This window comes from Octopus sinensis, linkage group LG1, assembly GCF_006345805.1.
Source record: "Octopus sinensis linkage group LG1, ASM634580v1, whole genome shotgun sequence".
Lineage (NCBI taxonomy): Eukaryota > Metazoa > Mollusca > Cephalopoda > Octopoda > Octopodidae > Octopus > Octopus sinensis.
Genome location: NC_042997.1, coordinates 130505509 through 130527213, shown reverse-complemented (window position 1 = coordinate 130527213; position 21705 = coordinate 130505509). Strand labels below are relative to the sequence as shown.

The 21705-nt window shown below is 37.5% G+C and overlaps 1 protein-coding gene across 3 annotated transcripts in view; it reads right to left on the bottom strand.

The window, feature by feature from the left end:
- The window catches only part of LOC115214963 (sushi, von Willebrand factor type A, EGF and pentraxin domain-containing protein 1), a 226501-nt gene that overhangs the window by 66483 nt on the left and 138313 nt on the right, over positions 1-21705 (bottom strand). For all 3 annotated transcript variants that reach the window (XR_003881945.2, XM_036504662.1, XM_029784063.2), the window contains exons 11-15: positions 12858-13385; positions 9641-9796; positions 6003-6164; positions 2539-2703; positions 161-385 (exon numbers count right to left, since the gene is read on the bottom strand). Coding sequence is in view for 2 of the 3 variants with exons in the window: in XM_036504662.1 (XP_036360555.1) it covers positions 161-385; positions 2539-2703; positions 6003-6164; positions 9641-9796; positions 12858-13385 (1236 nt within the window). In the remaining variant the exon portion in view is untranslated. The remainder of the gene's footprint in view (positions 1-160; positions 386-2538; positions 2704-6002; positions 6165-9640; positions 9797-12857; positions 13386-21705) is intronic.

The window sequence follows — 21705 nt, the reverse complement described above, 5'->3', positions numbered from 1 at the left end:
GCTCTACTTTGTAATTTGTCCCATCTGTATTTAGCCTTGTGTGGCTAATAAAGAAACACATTTTACTAAATTCTTTGTTATTTTTAAAATTAATTGAAAGAAACACAGAGCATCTCCAAATAAATGCTATAATAAAAGGGTTAAAATTCAATTTACATACCTGTGTATCCTGAACGACATTTACAAGAAAATTTGAAGATTCCATCATAGCAGGTTCCTCCATTATAACATTTGCCCTTCAAACATTCATCAATATTTTTTTCACAAAGTTTGCCTTCATATCCATCCAAGCATTCACAGGTGAAATTACCATAGTTATTGTGACAAATACCATTGTTCTCACATACAGATAAGTTTGTTCCTGGTTTTTTACAGTGGTCTTTATCTGTAGAGTATAAAAAAATTGAAGCAAGGATATGCATAAAGATATTTCAGAGGTATAGTGATCCCTTGTTTATCGCTGTAGATTGGTTCCGAGACCGGCCGCGATAACTGAATTTCTGCAAAGTAGGGACACCATATTTACAGTATTTATTTAATGTGTATTTGAACTTTTAAAACCCTCCCTGTACTGTTAACAACCCACCCATTACAGTAGTCAATTAATAACGAGGACAACTGTTAAGCAATAACACTTTAGATTTTAAAAAATAAAGATTGTTACTGTTACACAAGCCAGATTACAAAATACAAAGCTGTGATTCGTCGTCTCTCTCCATTGCACCAATCACAGCCCATCTTAAGTTCAAATATCCCTGTATATGCTTTTTTTGTTACTTAACGCTTGTTTTGTTGTTCTTAGACTAGGAAATAATATTTATTATTAATAACTTAATGGATTTGATGACAAATTTTAGGCGTTTATATATATCACCATCATCATCATCGTTTAATGTCCGTTTTCAATGTTAGCATGGGTTGGGCGGTTTGACCGGGGTCTGGAAAGCCAGGAGGCTGCACCAGGCTCCAGTCTGATCTGGCAGTGTTTCTACAGCTGGATACCCTTCCTAACGCCAACCACTCCGTGAGTGTAGTGGGTGCTTTTTACGTGCCACCAGCACAGGTGCCAGGGGAGGCTGGCAACGACCAGGATTGGTTGGTGATTTTTACGTGCCACTGGCACGGAAGCCAGTCAAGGCGGCGCTGGCAACAGCCATGTATGGATGGTGCTTTTTACATGCCACTGGCACAGGTGCCAGGGTAGGCTGGCAACAGCCATGAATGGATGGTGCTTTTTACATGCCACCGGCACGGAAACCAGTAAAGGTGGCACTGGCATCCGCGAAGTCGTGAATCCACGATAGTTGAACCGCGAAGTAGTGAGGGATCACTGTATACTTACCAGGCAAATGATTACATCTGTGGCTGTGTATTGAAACTAAAATGATTACAGTATGAAAGACATATGTTAATCACTCAAAAACACACAGAGGTTGTTTATTTTACTGGTGCCATAAGATAAATGTTTAAGAAAAGTTAACACTCTTTCTGTGTTTTGGAATGGCAAATACATAAAGATATTACATAAGATACACAATAACAAATTTTTAATGAAGCAAAACTAGGATAACTAAAGTCCATTTTTTTAAGATTTTCTGATAGAAATAACTGGTATGCAGTTGGTTACAATAACAAAGATTCCAGTTGACCAGATCAACAGAATAACCTGGTCATGAAATTAACTTGCAAGTGGCTGAGTACTCCAAATACCCTTAACGTAGTTCTCAGGGCGATTCAGCATGACACAGAATGTGAGAAGGCTGGCCCTTTGAATTACAGGCGCAACTCGTTTTTTGCCAGCTGAGTGGATTGCAGCAACATGAAATAAAGTGTCTTGCTCAAGGACACAACAATACACCACCAGGTATTGAACTAACAACCTTATGATAGTCAGCCAAATACTATGACTACTAAGCCATGTGTCTTCATTCTGATAGAAATAAAATATAAGCAATTACATTGTGGAAAAGCCATTTTAGTTATAAAAGTAGGAGCGGACTGAGCTGTCGGTCAATCAGGCACTGCCCAAGGGCCAGGAGCTCTAAGGCACCCACACTCTATATATTTACTCTACTAAAGCACACGTTCAAAGGGGCCTGGTAAACAGTTATGCCTAAAGGCCCTTAGTTCTCTCAGTTCACCCCAGTATAAAAGTGTTAAATTTACTTTAATTACATTTCGAAAGGCATTATTTACATTTCTATAATACATCATCATTTAACGTCCGCTTTCCATGCTAGCATGGGTTGGACGATTTGACTGAGGGCTGGTGAACCAGACTCCAATCTGATCTTGCAGAGTTTCTACAGCTGGATGCCCTTCCTAACGCCAACCACTCCAAGAGTGCAGTGGGTGCTTTTACGTGCTACCAGCAAGAATAAGTCCTGGCGTCGATTTGCTCGACTAAAGGCGGTGCTCCAGCATGACCACAGTCAAATGACTGAAACAAGTAAAAGAATAAAAGAGAGAGTAAAGGCCATCTATTTCTACAGAAAGGTGATAACAAAAGGGTTGAAGAGGGAAAGTAAAGTTACTTACATAAACATTGATGGATGGATTTTGCTCCCCGTTCTTGACTCTTGCTATTCGAGGGACATAGGAAGCATTTTTTGGATTTACTGTTTGGTTGGTAAGTAAATTTCGGACACAGTGTACAAGGTTCCAAACCTGTTTTGTTGTTATAACTGCCAGGAGAGCAAGGTGCTGATTGGGAGAGAAATGATATGGTGTTTCTTTTAACAATTATTTACTGGAAATGTTCAGGCAAACTAACATACACACACATGCACCCACACATGTACACACACACACACACACACACACACAACACACACATACACGCACACACACATGCACACACACATGTACACACACACACACACACCTACATACACATCCACACATGCACATGCACACACATGCATGCACACACATGCATGCACACACATGCATGCACACACATGCACACACACACATACCTACATACACGCACACACACATACATGCACACACACATACCTACATGCACGCACACAAACATGCATACACACATACATGCACACACATATCCACACATGCATATGCACACACACACATACCTACATACACGCACACACACACATACATCCACACAGCCATTCACTTTAACGTATACATACATACAGAAGCATATATACATGCACTCATACATTCATACATATACACACATACATTCACAATTCACACACAGATATGCCAACTAAGTCACAAATTCATACATAAACACACACAAATATTGTTTGTATGTTCTTTCTCAAGCCATGCCTGGCTCATAAGGGCCAGTTTCCCGGTTTCCTTGGCGTATAGGTTCCCCCACCTGGACCGGACGCCGGTCCATCGCAGGTGTGCTGCTAGATGCAGAAGGAAGGAGTAGGAAAAAGTTGTGGCGAAAGAGTCAGCAGAAGTTCGCCATTACCTTCTGCCGGACCCGCATGGAGCTTAGGTGTTCCGCTCATAAACACACACATCACCCGGTCTGAGATTCGAACCAGCGATCCCTCGACCATGAGTCCGCTGCTCTAACCACTAGGCCATGTGCCTCCACACATACACACAAATATACTTATATATAGATACATAGACATAGGAACAGTGGTTCCTAATAACAATCATCATCATCATCATCATCATTTAACGTCTGTTTTCCATGTTGGCATGGGTTAGACAGTCTGACAGGAGCTGGTTAAGTGAGGAGCTTCCTGGGCTCTATATTTGTTTTGGCATGGTTTCTACAGCTCGATGTCCTTTCTAACACCAATGGTAAAATGATGAAGAATACAGTGAAGTTCCTTATTTTCTGCAATTTTCCTTGTTTTCTCTATTTTGTTCCCTTAGGCAAAACTCTTGACTTTATCAGTTGACAAAGAAATATTAAAGTGACAGACGATTGATAAGAAATGAACATGAACATGACTGTGTGATTGGGAAGTTTATTTCACAACCAAACGTTGTAGGATTTGATCCCACCACACAACATCTTGGATATGTGTCTTCTTCTATGGTCACATCATCATCATCATCATCATTTAACATCTGTTTTCCATGCTAGCATGGGTTGGACGGTTCGACCAATGTCTGGGAAGCCAGAAGGCTGCTCCAGGCTCCAGTCTGATCTGGCAGTGTTTCTACAGCTGGATGCCCTTCCTAACACAAACCACTCTATGAGTGTAATGAGTACATTTTACGTGCCACCGGCACAGGGGCCACAGGAGGCTGGCAACAGCCATGATTAGTTGGAGCTTTTTACGTGCTACCAGCACAGAAGCCAGTCAAAGCAGCACTGACATCAGCCACGTTTGTGATGGCGGTTTTTACGTGTCACTGGCACAGGTATCGCAACTACAATTTCCATCTGATTTTTATTTTGATGTTGATGCACTTGACTCAATAGGTCTCCTCAAGCACAGCAGGTCACCCTATGATCCAAGGTAAACACAGCAGGCCGTCCTGTGATCCAAGGTACTTTGAATGGGATGGGGCTGGTTATGTGAAGCTGAAGTGGAATTTAGTGGGTAGAATTTGTGAGGACTAATCATTATTTAATGTCCATGCTCCATTCTGGTATAGGTTGGAAAGTACGACAGGATTCAATGGATCCAAGTGTCTGCTTTAGCATGGTTTCTACGGCTAGATGTTCTTCCTAAAGCCATTTACATTACAGAGTGAACTGTATGCTTTATTTGTGACACTGGCACTAGTGAGGTGACCATGCAGCTTGCATGACTATGAACCCTGAGGGTAACAATAATACAGCAACCACATAGTTATGCACCTGCCCAGTTCAGAGGGAAAATTACTCTTAACTCTAAACTTTATAATCATTGTCGTCATCATCTTCAGTGTCACTGTATTTATTGTCGTAATCATTGTCATCATCACCAGCAGCAGCAGCATAGGCCTTTCAAGAATTTGGACCTGAAGATCTCCATTTCCAGCGACTTCAAAGGCCACCTCCCAGTGGTGTCAGGTGTCAACGAAGAGCCCTCAACTACAACAAGACGATCAAAGTTTTTTTTTCCAAGGTCTGGGGGGTCTCCCACCCCTAAGCTCTAGACCATCACCTAATCACCCTTACCCATCTTGTTGCTTAACAACAACAACAACAACAACAGCAGCAGCAGCAGCAACAGCATCACTATTTAACGTCTATTTTCCATACTAGCATAGGTTGGATGGTTTGACAGGATCCAGTGAGCTGCTGGACCACATCAAGTTCCAATGTCAGCTTTGACATGGTTTCTATGGCTGGATACCCTTCCAAACACCAACCATTGTACAGCCTATACTGGTTTATTTCTTTTCATGCCACTGATACTAGTGAGGTCATCAAGTAACTTGATAGACAAGAAAAGAACTGAAGGCAGCGAGCTGGCAGAAATGTTAGCACACCAGGCGAAATGCTTAGCAGTGTTTCATCTGCCGCTATGTTCTGAGTTCAAATTCTGCCGAGGTCAACTTTACCTTTCATCCTTTCAGGGTTGATTAAATAAGTACCAGTTATGCACTGGGGTCAATATAATCAACTTAATCCATTTGTCTGTCCTTGTTTGTCCCCACTGTGTGTGGCCCCTTGTGGGCAGTAAAGAAATAAGAAAAGAACTGGAAGAAGGGAAAAAGAATAAAATGTAAAAGCCTCCTCAGCTGAATAGCAGAAGGGCATATTTGACAGAAAGGAGAAGGGGTGATGGTTCAATGCCAGGTGTTGAGAGGCTGAAGTGTGATAGAAAGACAAGCCCTGCTATAGAAGAGATACAAGGCTACCCTGCATTATAGAACAATGGGTGGGATGTGAAGTAAAGGAATAGTGACCTGATAAAAATGCTGGTGTTAAATTGTGTGGTTTATGCTTGTAGTATTGTGTCAAGTAAGTAAAGCTACAAGCAACTAGATTTTGAGATATGGTTGGATTCTTGGGCAAAATCCTCAAGTCTTTACTCTACCAAGCAGCAAAGAAAACAACTTACTACTGCAGTTTGAGAAGTGGTTTGCTCCAAATGTAGTGGTTATTGAGGAACCAGGACATTTCTGGCATGAAGTAGCATTGTAGTTCTCTTGATATGTGGAAAGTTCACATTGTTGGCAGGGAGAAAATCCATTACTGGAGAAAGTGCCTGGTCGACAGAAATCTGAAAGATAGCAGAAATGGATATGAAAATGGTTTGTTTAATAACAATTATTTTTATAAAAAAACAAGCTCATTTATCCTTTAAGTTTGTCCAAATCTGACGGTTTTCGTTATTTTGTGTCATCAGATGAAATTCAGAATTAGACATTTTTTAAATTTCATTAAAAGAAGGAAAATACAAAAGTCTTTTAGAAAGTCTCTTTTAGAAAATTCTAATAAAAAGTAGAAGCTGTTCTATATAAAATGGCAAATGGAATCTAATCTGTTGAAATTATTCTAAAGAAACTTTCCTACCTAAACTGTCTTATACAAACTGCCCTAGAGAAACACCCTCTATAAATTTTCAGTAACAAGATAGGAATCAATGATTTTATATTTCAAAGCTTGTGTGAGTTAACTTGGTTTTCTGTCGATTAAGGATTGATACAATAAACTCTAGATTCACAATGAAAGGAAGATGTAACTCAGAGAAAATGGAGAAATACATTTTAAGACATTTGAAGTAGGAATTGACTAATAGTTTAGCTTTGAGCTTGGAGATGTACTCATGCTGATGGGAAGCTGAAATTTCATTGATAAAGCATGTTTGCTATGATCACTTGTAAGAGAGTAGACAAGAGAGAGAGAGAGAGAGAGAGAGAGAGAGAGAGAGAGAGAGAGAGAGAGAGAGAGAGAGAGAGAGTTAATTAATTACTAGCATTTATGAAAGACCCAGCATAGAATATGAAAGAAAATGTTTGAAATCCTAACTCAAAACAAGTCTAATCCCTTTTGCTTATAGGGAAAGTTCAGCTCTTATCTAGTGAGGGTGGCAATGAAAGTACTATGCAGAAATAGGGTGCTTTGAACATTGCTACATTGATCAACTCCATAAAGAGTGGGCAGGTTGCTACACCAAAGCTTATGACTAACCCTCACAAGTAATGAATATATTTGTCTGTCTCATTTGTCAACATTAATGTCAGTTGCAGATAAGTGGCTTAATTAGCCATTGTAGACATCATGAGAATCATACATATTGACTAGAAAGAGAAAGAAGATCCATCAGCTCATAGAAGTTATTTAAAGAAAACTATTTGATAAAAATTGTATTTAAAAACTGATTAATGGTAAAAGTCTACATGAATTAGTCCATCTAAAATCTGTCCAACAGAAGCTGTTTAAGTTTTTTTTTCTTACAAAAAATATTTTATAGGAATTGTTTTATTTAAACTGTTAAATAGAGACTATCTTATAAAACCTATTTTACCAAATTTGGGCCACAGAAACTAACCTCTGAAAATTTTCCTATCAAAACTGTATTATAGAAATGGTCTATAGAAATCTCCTACAGAAAGAATACAATAGAAAATATTCTACATATAGGACAGATTCTATTGAATATTTACACAGAAACTGTCTAATTTAAACTGTTCCATAGAACCTCTTCTATAGAAGCTTTTCTATAAAAACTGTTTGACAGAAACCGTCCTGTGTAAAATTTCATACAGAAACTCTGTAAAAGAAACAGTCCTATAGAATTGTAATGTCTTACAGAAGCTACCAAACAGAAAAAATTCTATATAAACTGCTTTCATACAGTCTACAATAATCTTGTATAAACATGCACAAACATTATGTGAATCTTCATTTAGAATTTTTGCATGAACTGGCATTGCAAATAGAAATGGTACGGAAACAATTGTAACTTGTAATTAAAGATGTGCAAAAGAATTTTCTTTGTCTTCTTCTTTTCACCCACTTTTCCCAAGCATCAAACTCATACACTTGCTTGTTGTTCATACATCTTTCTTCATCTTTTATTTTCCTATAAATTTCAACTACATATATATATATATATAAAACAAATGAGAGGACAACAAACTGATGTATTAGTTTGATGCTCAGGAAGAATGGAAAAGTCTTTGACATTTTGAGCTTACACTCTTTGACAGAAAGGGATGAAAGGGGGAGAAAAATGGAAAGAGAAAGAAAAATGGAGAGAGAAAATATGTCGGGATTAACAGTTTAACATGATGGAAACACCTAGCATCATAGCATCATAATTTTGAAATTTCTATAAAACTGTCAAAAGGTAGTTTATTTTTATGTTTTTTGATTTATTGTTAGTGTTGCTTAATATGTTTTGCTAAAATTGCTGTTTCTTTTCAGATATCACAAGATAAAGGTAATTAAAGTTCATTAAAATGACAGATCTATTGGACTTTCAAAGAGGTCAAATTGTCGGTGCTCATATGGCAGGTACTAGCGCGACAAAAACAGCTGAAATGTTTGGTGAATCAAGAAATACTGTCTCAAAAGTAATGGCAACCGTTGAGAAAGAGGGGAAAACCTCCTCGTCATAACAAATCTCCTGAAGAAAACCAAAACTTTCAGATAGGAACTGTCAGACTCTTATGCGAATTGATAGAAAGGATCACAAAAGTACAGCTCCCAAAATTACTGCAGAGCTTAATGACCACATTGAGAAACCAGTTTCCACAAAAACTGTTCACTGGGAGCTGCACAAAACCAGATTTCACGGGAGGGCTGCAATCAGAAAACCACTACTTTCAAAAACAAACGTTGCAAAGCATTTAGATTGGAGTAAAAACCTACAGAATTGGTCCCCAGAGCAATGGAAGAATGTTATTTTCTCAGACGAGTCATCCTTTACCTTATTTCTGACTACTGTCCGAGTATACATGTGGAGACAGCCACAAGAAGCATTAGACCCAGACTGCCTTCTTCCAATTGTTAAACATGTAGGAGGATCTGTGATGATCTGGTGGGGCTATATCTTGGAAATCCGCTAGTCCAATGGTCTCCCTTCATGGCAGAATTAATACTCAAAGCTATTTAAGCATTTTATCTGATCAAATTCATCCTATGGTTGTGGGACTGTTTCTGGAAGGAAACGCAATCTTTCAGGATGATAATTCACACAGCAAAAGCTGTTACTGAATGGCACAAGGAACATTCATTTTAGGGAAGCTGAACATCTTATCTGGCCATCACAGTCCCCAGATCTCAATATTATTGATCATTTATGGTGCATTTTAGAAAAACAAGTAAGGAGTTGATATCTTCCACCATCATCACTACAAGAACTGGAGACTGTTTTAGCTGAAGAATGGACAAATATTCCTTTGGAAACAATTCAAACTTTGTACGAGTCCATACCTCATAGAATGCAAGCTGTAATTACTGCCAAAGGTGGTCCTGACCCATATTAAAATAAATTTGTTTGAAATTTTAAGGTGTTTCTATTATTTTGTCCAACCCCTGTATGTATGTGTGTGTATGCATGTAGGTACATACATACGTATGTATGTATGTATGCATGTATTCATGTATGTATGTATGTATGTATGTATGTATGTATGTATGTATGCATGCATGTATGTATGTATGTATGTATGTATGTATGTATGATGTATGTATGTATGTGGGTCTGTATGTATACACATATATAAATAAAACAACACAAAGACATACCTCGGCAATCGTCTCTATCCTTGGATTTTGTTTTTGTAGTACTGGTTCCTGGAGGGCATTTAATACAACTTTTCTGTCCTTCTTTATCTTGATATTCTCCAACAGGACATGGCTTACAGCTATTATTTCTATAGAAGTGGCCAACAGGACAATCCACTGCAATAATAAGCAACTGAAGTGTCACCAAATAGTATGAAGGTAGATTGCATGGAACCACAAGACAATATTTTGAAGAGTTAGAGTTATCAATGCTGATTATAGTCATAGACATTTAAGTGTATTCTAGGGTAAAATATGTTTCTTGAAATATATTCCTTAACCCTTTCGATACCAACCTGGATGAAGCCGCCTCTGGATCTCTAGTACAAAATTCTTGTTTTCATAAGTTTTGAATTAAAATCTTCCACCAAACCTTAGTCACAGTTTATGTTGCTAACACTAGGTTAATGATGGCTGCCGTTACGTTCTGAGTTCAAATTCCACCAAGGTCGACTTTCCTTTCATCCTTTCGGGGTTGATAAATTAAGTACCAGTTGCGTACTGGGGTCAATGTTATCAACTTAATCCATTTGACTGTCCTTGTTTGTCCCCTCTACGTTTAGCCCCTTGTGGGTAATAAAGAAACAGATAACTAAGTTATTTTACTAAATTCTTTGTTATATTTAAAATTAATTGAAAGAAACACAGAGCACTTCAAAATAAATACGGTAACGAAAGGGTTAAAATATAATAATCTACAACTAAAGAAATATTTTATGCAGTATCTTAGGTTTGCAGTACTCCTAGACTTCTGGAATACCTATCAACCATCTTATGCTTAATTTATTTAGTTGCTCATTAGTAGCCTGAATTAGTTCTCTTCCTTATGTTCTTTAGTTTAGTGGTTCTCAACCAGGGTTCACGTAAGATTTTATTGTTAAAATTTATGAGCAATAATTTTTATTATACTTCGTCGTTGTCAGTACCGTCTGACTGGCCCTGTGCCGGTGGCACATAAAAGCACCCACTACACTCTTGGAGTGGTTGGCATTAGGAAGGGCATCCAGCTGAAGAAGCTTTACCAGATCAGACTGGAGCCTAGTACAGCCATCTGGTTCACCAGCCCTCAGTCAAATCGTCCAACCCATGCTAGCATGGAAAGCAGATGTTAAACAATGATGATGATGATGATTCTACAATACACAAAAGATTTTAATTTTTTATACAATTCTTAATATTGTATGATATTTAATATATATAATATTTAATTACAAAAATACAGTAAGATTTTTTTTTATCTATAGTCACTGGAGGTCAGTAGAATAAAACAAGAATCAAAGGGACCCATAGGCAAAAAATGGTTGAGAAGCACTGATTTAGTTTACTTTATCTGTCACTGCTAAGACCATGGTGGAACATTGTCACACCATGGAGCCGGTTGTAGTACATGACCTGTTATATTTATACAAGATATTACATTTAGGAGGAAAAAATTACTAGAAGTAGTAATGTTTAAGTCTTTTTAAAAATCTGTTAATCCTGAAAAGGGAAACAGTTTCAGTAAAGAGTAAAGAGTCACAGCTGCAATACATAAATTATATATTAAGAACTTATTGTGTTTCTCATATGATCCTTCACATGAAGTGGGTATCTGTCAGTGAAATAGAACTCGTTCAAGTGCACTACAACTCATCAGGAAAAATAACCAAAGGCACATGAATAGTACAGAGGCTAATGCACAGGAAGTGTGCATTTTATCTTTTTTATCTTATTCTATTTGCTTGGAAAATTAAAAAACTTACATTTATAAATAAATCTAAGCCCGCCTCACCTGGGCAGGCTTTTAATAGGTGTAGGAGTGGCTGTGTGGTAAGTAGCTTGCTTACCAATTACATGGTTCCAGGTTCAGTCCCACTGTGTGACACCTTGGGCAAGTGTCTTCTACTATAGCCTCAGGCCGACCAAAGCCTTGTGAGTGGATTTGGTAGACGGAAACTGAAAGAAGCCCATCGTATATATATATGTGTGTGTGTGTGTGTGTGTGTGTGTCTGTGTGTCTGTGTTTGTCCCCCAACATTGCTTGATAACCAATGCTGGTGTGTTTACATCCTCGCAACTTAGCAGTTTGGCAAAAGAGACCAATAGAATAAGTCCTGGGGTCGATTTGCTCGACTAAAGGCAGTGCTCCAGCGTGGCCACAGTCAAATGACTGAAACAAGTAAAAGAGTAAAGAGAGTAAGGGCTAATTCCTTCATTTTTTCTGATTAACCTTTATTATCATTCCTGATATACTTTTCTCTATTCTACCAAAAATGTTATATATATATATATATATATATATATCCCTTTTAAGTATCTTTACAGATATTCTATAGAATTTAGTTCCAGCACTGCAAGTTACGATTCATATACGAATGTAACTATGTAATCAATGCAATTGAAGATAGGTAATGAGTGTATACACACATTTCAGAAGTTATTGCTCCTGTTTCAGTACCACATCCAACCCATTAGCCAGCAACGAACTTATAGCATAAATAACCACTAAATTTAGCAGTGTAACACTATTGGATAGACTAATTTACATACTAAACACATTCCAGGCAACTGGCATGTATATATCAATGGCTAGCAAGGACACTGTATTTCATTTTGCAATCATAATATACTACCAAGTATATTACGGGTTATAAGTCAATACTGCGTTCTACATTTTGTGTTAGCAGTGCAATTCTGTCACTTTTTAAGTTATCTTTACAGATTTTCAATAGAATTTAGAGCCAGCACTGAAAGTAACAATTTGTGTATGATTACATTTATGTAAACAATGAATAATGAAATAAAAAGAATGATGGTGCTTTTTATGGTGCTTTTTATGTGCCACCAGCACAGGAGCCAGTCCAGAGGTCATTGCCAGTGCCGCTGGACTGGCTCCTGTGCAGGTGGCACATAAAAAGCATCATTTGAGCATGGCCATTGCCAGTACCGCCTGACTGGCCCTCATGCCGGTGGCATGTAAAAGCACCCACTACACTCTCGGAGTGGTTGGCGTTAGGAAGAGCATCCAGCTGTAGAAACTCTGCCAGATTAGATTGGAGTCTGGTGCAGTCATCTGGTTTGCCAGACCTCAGTCAAATCGTCCAACCCATGCTAGCATGGAAAACAGATGTTAAACAATGATGATGATGATCATGATCATGATGATGAAGAATCAATGTAGAAAACCAGATATACTCACAGCACATCTTTGTTGTAGAAGACTGAACAGTTACCATATTTTTGTCTCCACAGTTTGCCTGAATTTCAATTTTTCCACTGGAATATTGTGCTACACTTAGGTCACCAATGAGATTACTAACATTAGATGTTATATTTAAATCATCTAGTTTCTTTATCTCAAGGTTTATTAGTCCTAAAATTCTTCGCAGCTTAAATTGTTCCTTTTCTGTAATGTTGCTTTTCATTATTACACCTACAATTTTAAACCGTATCTTTAAGACTTGAGCAACACCTGTTTGGTCACGTTTATATAATCTAAATCTCCTTGCATGGCTTGTATCTCTTCTCCTACGTTCTTCAGTTTCATGACATATTACTTCAATATCCTCGACACTGCACTCTGCTTTACTGCAGTATTTATCAATATGGTCACTTAACTTTCTATGGAACATACCACGAATTTGGTCATGTGCTTTGACACAATCTCCAGTGAAGTAATAATATTCAAGCATTGCCTCCATGGCAGCAGCACCAGGAATGTGAACAGCTGTGGAAGAAATTACAAAGAAAAATTAAAATGAGAAGTTAGATCAGTCATAAAAACCTGCAACCCATGGGACTTTCTGAATGGTGTGCCCAACAAAAATTTACCTTCAATTTTATTAGTAATGTGATCCACCTGATAATGAATCATGTTTTATGTGGCCTGCTTCTTGAAAAAAGTTGCTCATCCTTGACCTAATTAAATATGACAGCATAAGGCAACGAACTGGCAGATTCATTAGCATGCTGAGCAAAATGCTTACTCATTTACTTGTTTCAGTCATTTGACTGCGGCCATTAGTGCTAATTGAACACTAGAGTCAATGTAATTGAATTAGTCATCTCACAAAATTGCTGGCCTTGTGCTACAATTTGAAATCAAAATTAATGAGAGGATAAGGTAGTGGGCTGGTAGAATCATTAACATGCTGGGAGAAATGCTCAGTAGCATTTTATCCATCCTCACATTCTGAGTTCAAATTCCACAACTTTACCTTTCATCCTTTTGAGGTCAATAAAACAGGTACCAGTTGAGCACTGGGGTCAATGTAATCAACTTAACCCTAGCCCCAAACTTGCTGGCTTTGTGCCTAAATTTGAAACCAATTTTCATGGTAACATCTGAAGAACATAATGTAGATCTCAACTCACTAAACAATTTCAAAAACACTTTTGAGATGTCAGTATGCCTCCTGAAACATCATCAATAGCAACCAACAAAACAAGTAAGCTCTGCGTATTATTTAAAAAGTCAAAAAGGAAAAAAAATTTTTAAATGTTTCCCTATCAAGATTATAATTATTTATTGATTTCATCTTCTTTCTGCTCAGGATTGATTTAAACATCAGCAGAGGACACTAAATTGCAAGGAAGAATACAAATAATTAAAGGTGAAGGTAAAGTTTCCTTCTCAAGCCATACCAATGCATTGGGGCCAGTTTCCAGGTTTCCATGATGTATATATATTCCTCACCTGGACAGAATGCTGGTCCATCACCGGATTACTAATTTTTGCCGGCTGAGTGGACTGGAGCAATGTGAAATGAAGTGTTTTGCTCAAGAGCACAATGTGTTACCCAGTCCAGGAATTGAAACCACAATCTTACAGCCATGAGCCCGACACCCAAACCACTAAGCCATGTGCCTCCACAATACAAACGATTAGCTTGACCTCAATTCATCACTGGTACTTATTATATTGCACCCTCCATTTCCATTAGTCCCAATACCACACCACCACCACCACCACCACCACTACTTCCACGATCACCATTGCAGCCACCACTACCACCAACAGCACCACCACCGCCACCACCACCACCACCACCACAGAATGATGAAAGGCAAAATTCAATCTCAGCAGTTTTTGAACTCAAAATATAAACGAAATACAAGACATTTTGTTCAAGACTTCAGTCATTCTGCTCTGTCATTTCATTACTCTAAGCTGGATTAATATTTAACCCTTTCGTTACCAACCCAGCTGAAACCGGCTCTGGCTCTGTAGTACAAATGTCTTGTTTTTGTAAGTTTTGAATTAAAATCTTCCACCAAACCTTAGTCACAATTTATGTTTCTAACACTAGCTGAATGATAACTAAGTTATTTTACTAAATTCTTTGTTATATTTAAAGTAATTGAAAGAAACATAGAGCATCTCAAAATAAATACAATAACAAAAGGGTTAATAAAGACATGGGTTAATGACCGAAGAACCATTATAGACTTTCATATATTATATATTAGCATGCAGAATATCACTGTAACATATCGATGTCAACATAAATTATTATGAATGTTTGTATATACAATATTACTCCTAACCCCAACACCAGTGAAGACAATGACAATAACAACAACAATGATGATGATGACGACGATGATGATGATGTGCTGTATAACTATATCAATATATGTTGTATCAAAGGCGGTGAGCTGGCAGAATCGTTAGCACGCTGGGTGAAATGCCAAGCGGTATTTTGTCGGTCTTTACGTTATAAGTTCAAATGCAGCCGGGGTCAACTTTGCCTTTCATCCTTTCAGGGTCAATAAATTAAGTACCATTTGCGTACTGAGGTCAATCTAATCAACTGGCCCCCTCCCTAAAAATTTCGGGCCTTGTGCCTAGAGTAGAAAAGAATATGTGTTGTATCAATATATCAACATGTATGTGTTGTTGCCTTATGGTATATTTGGAATGTGATAATGGTACCCTATAATACTATAATATCCTGTGATATTGTACTTCAGTGATACTACTAACCCATGATATTTATTGTACTATGATATTATTTATCTATGATATCATTTCCCTACAATGTCACTATCTTATGACACTGTCTTTCTCTGATATTCTTGCTCTATGATATTGTTTTCATATGATATTGTCATACTGCAGTACTGTTGCCCCAGGTAACCATGTATGTCATCTATAACTAGACACCTGCACTTGGCCCCACTAGTATACTTTCCCTTCTTGACTCTGGGTATAAAGCAGCCTCCTCCTCTCAAATACTCTCTCTCCCACTTTGCTGGGAGGGTTTTTTGATTTTCTCTTTTCTTTCTTGAAAAGTTACCTGGTGATCTCACAATTGCCAAAGGCATGAAAAGTGCACCCAGTACACACTGTAAAGTGGTTGGCATTAGGAAGGACATCTAGCCATGAAATTCATGCCAAAGCTGACATTATAGTGCAACGTAGCCCCGTAATTCACAGGATCCTGGAAAACTGTCTGACCCATGCCAACATGGAAAACAGACTTTAATGAGGATTATGATTAGAAGGATGACAATGATGATGATGATAATAACAACGATGATGACAGCGATGATGATAATGATGTTGATGATGGTGATGACAGCAATGATGATGACAATAAGAATGACAATGATGATAATGATGACAAATGCTTTTGCTACATCTACTTGTAGGAGGGGTGGTGTGGGGAGGGGGAAGAGGCGGAAGAGGCGGATGAGGAGGAGGGGGAGGAGGAGGAGGGTGAAGAGGAGGCATCAAAAATGAATATTAAAAAGGCTCAATTGTAATTTCTTCTTACTTCATTTCCCTCTAAAGTGAGTCTCCACCACTACAATAACTGAAACCAGTCCCATTAGTGATTATATAAAATATATCTTCTCTCTTTCTACCATTAAAAACAAACCTCTCCTTTAATTCAAGTTTCTTTTATGATTACAGAAACATCTGTGTAATGTCAAAACATCTGTGTAATGTCTCGTAGTATATTTCCAAAAAATGAAAGCTAAATACTGACAACTCCTTATCATAATGTTGCTCTATTAACATCATTTATAATTAATCATATGTCTGAAGCTAATCTCTGCAAGTTATTTCCACTCCCTTTCTGTTGAAGAGACTGTGAACAGTTCCTATGAGATATAGAATGTTTCTCAATGTTTAAACCAAATACTTCAAGGAACAAGCTTTGATATTTGTTAAGAGACATTTTAAATACAGTCTGGCAGGAAATGGTATGCTCTTTACAATTTACCAATGGCCTTGATACGAGCTTCTTAAACCTTAGCTGCTGCTATTTTTACAGTTTCCATTCTGGTAGGGATCCCACACCTTTTTTCCCTCTTTCCAGGACCCTTGTTGTTTACTAGCAGCAACATTCTGTGTGGCAGTCAAGGAAGTCCTACTTGGCTTAGTGTGATTGAATAAGGAGAAACTAAATAGACAAGAACCTCATAAACATTCCTTTTCCCTTTTTACTTTCACTTGTTCAATCATTAGACTGTGGCCATGCTAGGGCACTGCTTTGAAGAATTTTTAGTTGAATGGATCAAACCCAGTATATTTTTTTAAAGCCTGGTACTTATTCTTCCATTTTCTTTTGCTAAGTTGTGTGTATGTGACAAAGTGGATTCATTTGTTCCATCAACTGAATTATTTTCCTCTGAACACATAAGTAGTTGAATATTCAACAGACATGTATGTAACTTCAATGCAATTCTTAAACAGAATCAGTATGGATCCATGAAGATGATCAACCTAATGCCCACAGATACTACAGACTACACTGTAATCATCCCAAGAATACAGACTGTGATCTTAAGAGACACATGATATATGGAAACGCATGTAGTGATGCATTAAATGATTATAAATTCCATCCAAGGATTATTTTTATTATATATACATCTGCCGGTGGCACGTTAAAAGCACCAACTGATCGTGGCCGCTGCCAGACTCCCCTGGCACGTAAAAAGCACCCACTACGCCCACGGAGTGGTTGGCGTTAGGAAGGGCATCCAGCTGTAGAAACACTGCCAGATCAGACTGGAGCCTGGTGCAGCCCCTGGCTTCCCAGACCCCGGTCGAACCGTCCAACCCGTGCTAGCACGGAAAACGGACATTAAACGATGATGATGATAATATGTATATATATGTATGTGTATATATATATGTGTGTATATATATATATATGTGTGTGTGTATATATATATGTATGTGTGTGTGTATATATATATATACTAGCAGTATCGCCCGGCGTTGCTCGGGTTTGTAAGGGAAATAACTATATAAGCATTTTTAGAGAGTTATAGCCAAAAAATAGCAAAAAATGCATTAAAAATGGAAAAAATATGATGGTAAATTTTTTTTTTAAATCGTTGACTCATCGTAGACATTTTTAGAGAGTTACTTCCCTTATATAATAGCGAAAAAATGCATTAAAATGGAAAAAAAACGATGGTAAATTTTTTTTTTAATCGTAGACTCATGTAGACGCTTTCTTAGCCATTTCTGTTTTGGTGTCTTCAAGCCATGAAGTCGTTGTTCTAAAAGAACACTGGTCTCCTTGACAACGCATTACGACGTTGATTTCCTTACACTCCCTTCCCCACAGGTGCAGGTGTGAGCGTGGACGCCAACTCCGCCGCCATCGACACACGAAAAATTATGCATTAAAATGGAATAAAAAATGATGTTAAATTATTTTTAAAATCGTAGACTCATCGTAGACACGCGCTAATATTCAGACGGGCTCGATATGAATCACGACTATAAGCTACCCGAATTTGGTTAAACTGTACCGCAAAATGTGGGAGTAGTTAGGAATCTAAATCGAAGGGGACAGACACTCACACAACTACAGTTTTATATATATAGATATACATAGCGCAGTAGTGGTGAGATATGACAGCAAAGAAAAGCATACATTCACTCTCTGCATGCAATTAGACTCGGAAAGTTCGTGAGGAACCCATTGACCCAATTTGCTGACTTTTCCGATAGCACACAGGTGTCAATGAATGGTTGAATGACAAAATCCAAGCTTCTCTGCTAGTTCCTCAACAGTTACGATGATATTTTGTTCCACCAGGGTTTTCAGGATGTCCTTGTCGAGTTCTACAGATCTTTCAGGATGAGGCTCGTCTTCTAGGCTGTAGTTTATGGCTCGGGATTTCTGGAACCACCATTGACACTGCCTTACGCTTATTGTCCAATCCCCATATACTGCATTAATATTTCTTGTACATTGCACACATTTATATTCTGTTATTCTTTTATATGTTTCAGCCTTGAGGTTGTGGCCATGCTGGATCATGTGTGTGTGTGTGTGTGTGTGTGTGGTGTGTGTGTGTGTGTGTGTGTATGTATGTATATATGTATATGTATGTGTGTGAACAATAATATTTTCAACAGATGTGTTGCAAATGTATCTGATTGTTCTCAAGCTTCAATACTGTGTGTGTGTGTATGTGTGTGTGTGTATGTATGTATGTATATGTATGTATGTATGTATGTATGTATATGTATGTATGTGTGTATGTATGTATGTGTGTGTGTATGTATGTGTGTGTGTATGTGTGTGTGTGTATGTATGTATGTATGTATGTATGTATGTATGTATGTATGTATGAGTGTATGTTTACTTTATTACTAATTACTCTCTTCCAAGAACATTTTCACTCACTCTTAGCTCTTAGCTTCCAAGAACATTTTACTCATGTATCTATCAGCGTCATAGGCAGAATACTTTCACTTTAGTCTTCCTCAAATCACTCTGTCGCTATTTACTTTCATTTTATTCGTTGCCCACTGTGTGTGTGCGTTTGCGTGTGGTGTAAACCAGACTAAGAAAAGCATTTGACACACACACCAGAATGTGAGTTTTCTGTAAATTTTGCTTAATTGGAGTTTAAATTTTTAAAACTGGACCTGGCATGACGCGATGCATTGTACTCTCAAAAATGCTAGGTAAATTGTAATTGAAGAAATCCTATATTGTAGATTTCTATAACTCCCAAAGGGAGGCAGATAAAATCTGCCTTTTATAATAAGAGATATATATATAATGAGATAAGAAAATAGAGAGGTAATTAATAAATTATTATTTATTAATTTTAAAAAATCGACAAGCATCCCTTACAGCTGTTTCAATTCAAGACCTTCAGAAAATTGATTAATAAAATTAAAATTATTTGAAAGTTGAATCTTGTAAGATATATAAAATAGGTGTTCAATTCTTGCATGTTGAGTTAACGATTTGCAGCCGTTTACTCAACATGCAGGAACTGAACACCTATTTTGTATTTCTTAAACTAGCTCTGACAAGATTTGACTTTCAAATAATTTTAATTTTATTAATTAATTTTCTGAAGGTTTTGAATTGAAACAGCTGTAAGGGATGCTTAGCAATTTTTTAATTAATAACTAATAATTTATTAATTATCTCTCTATTTTCTTATAATAAATATATATAAACCACGGTTTATATAGTTACCTTGCAGTTGAGTATTAACTGTAATGTTCAACATTCTTTGTATAGGTAACTAACCAGTAATTTCATAAGATCTTGGTCAGACTGATCAATGCCTTGTGAGTAAATTTGGTAGATGGAAACTGTGTGGAAGCTTGTTATATATATGTGTGTGTACATGTGCATGTGTGTTTGTGCTTGTGTTTGTCACCCACCACCTCTTGACAATGGGTATTGGTTCATTTAATTTCCTGTGACTTAGCAGTTCAGCAAAAGCGACAAATAGAATAAGTACCAGGCTTAAAAAAGTAAGCCTTGGGGCCAATTTCTTCAGCTAAACCTTTAGTAGAGGTAGTGCTACAGCATAATCACAGTCAATGACTAAGGCAAGTATACAAAATAAAGCTGTATGAAAACTGACAATTATCAGAATTAACAAAACTGCTGTTATATGAAAAATATAACAAAGTTGAAAGATAATCTTATATCAAAAGATGTTATAGATGGAATCAACCTTGTTTGATATACAGTAATCCCCCACGATAGGTGAAAATCTACAAAGTAGAAACAGCACTGTACTGTATATTTTTTAATTATTTTAAAAATTTTACTCTTTTACTTGCTTCAGTCATTTGACTGTGGCCATGCTGGAGCACCACCTCTAGTTGAGCAAATCAACCCCAGGACCTATTTCTTTGTAAGCCTAGTAATTATTCTATCGGTCTCTTTTGCCGAACCGCTAAGTTATGGGGACATAAACACACCACCATCGGTTGTCAAATGATGCTGGGAGGACAAACACAGACAAACAAACATATACACACACATACATATATATATATATATATATATATATATATATATAATATATATATATATATATATATATATATATATATATATATACATATATACAATTAGCTTCTTTCAGTTTCCGTCTACCAAATCCACTCACAAGGCTTTGGTCAGCCCGAGGCTATAGTAGAAGACACTTGCCCAAGGTGCCACACAGTGGGACTGAACCCAGAACCATGTGGTTGGTAAGCAAGCTACTTACCGCACAGCCACGCCTACACCTAATTTGTATATATTTATTTTATTATAAATGCAAAACAACACTATGGATGAATCGACATAAGCTTAAATAATAAGCCGTGTTAGGTGAACCAATGATAGGTGAACTGCAATAGGTGAACCATGATAGGTGAACTGCAATAGGTGAACCACGATATGGTGAGGGATTACTATAGAAGGTTACTTCACAACAAATATGATTCTGGGTTCAAACCCACTACACTGCCCTTTCTTCCATCCTAACCTTCGGTTGACCAACATAAGGAGAAATAAACACTGTAGAGGAACTCTTGTGTGTGTGTGTGTGTGCGTGCGTGCGTGTGTGTGTATGTGCTTGTGCAAGTGTGTATGAGTGTCTATGTTGGTCTCTGTATGTCTGTCAGTGTGCATGTGTGTGTGTGTGTATGTGCCTGTCAGTGTGTATGTGTGTGTTTGTCAGTGTATGTGTATGTGTGTGTGCACTATGTGTTTGAGCATGTGTGTATGTCTACGTTTGTCTGTGTATATATCTGTGAGTACGTGTAT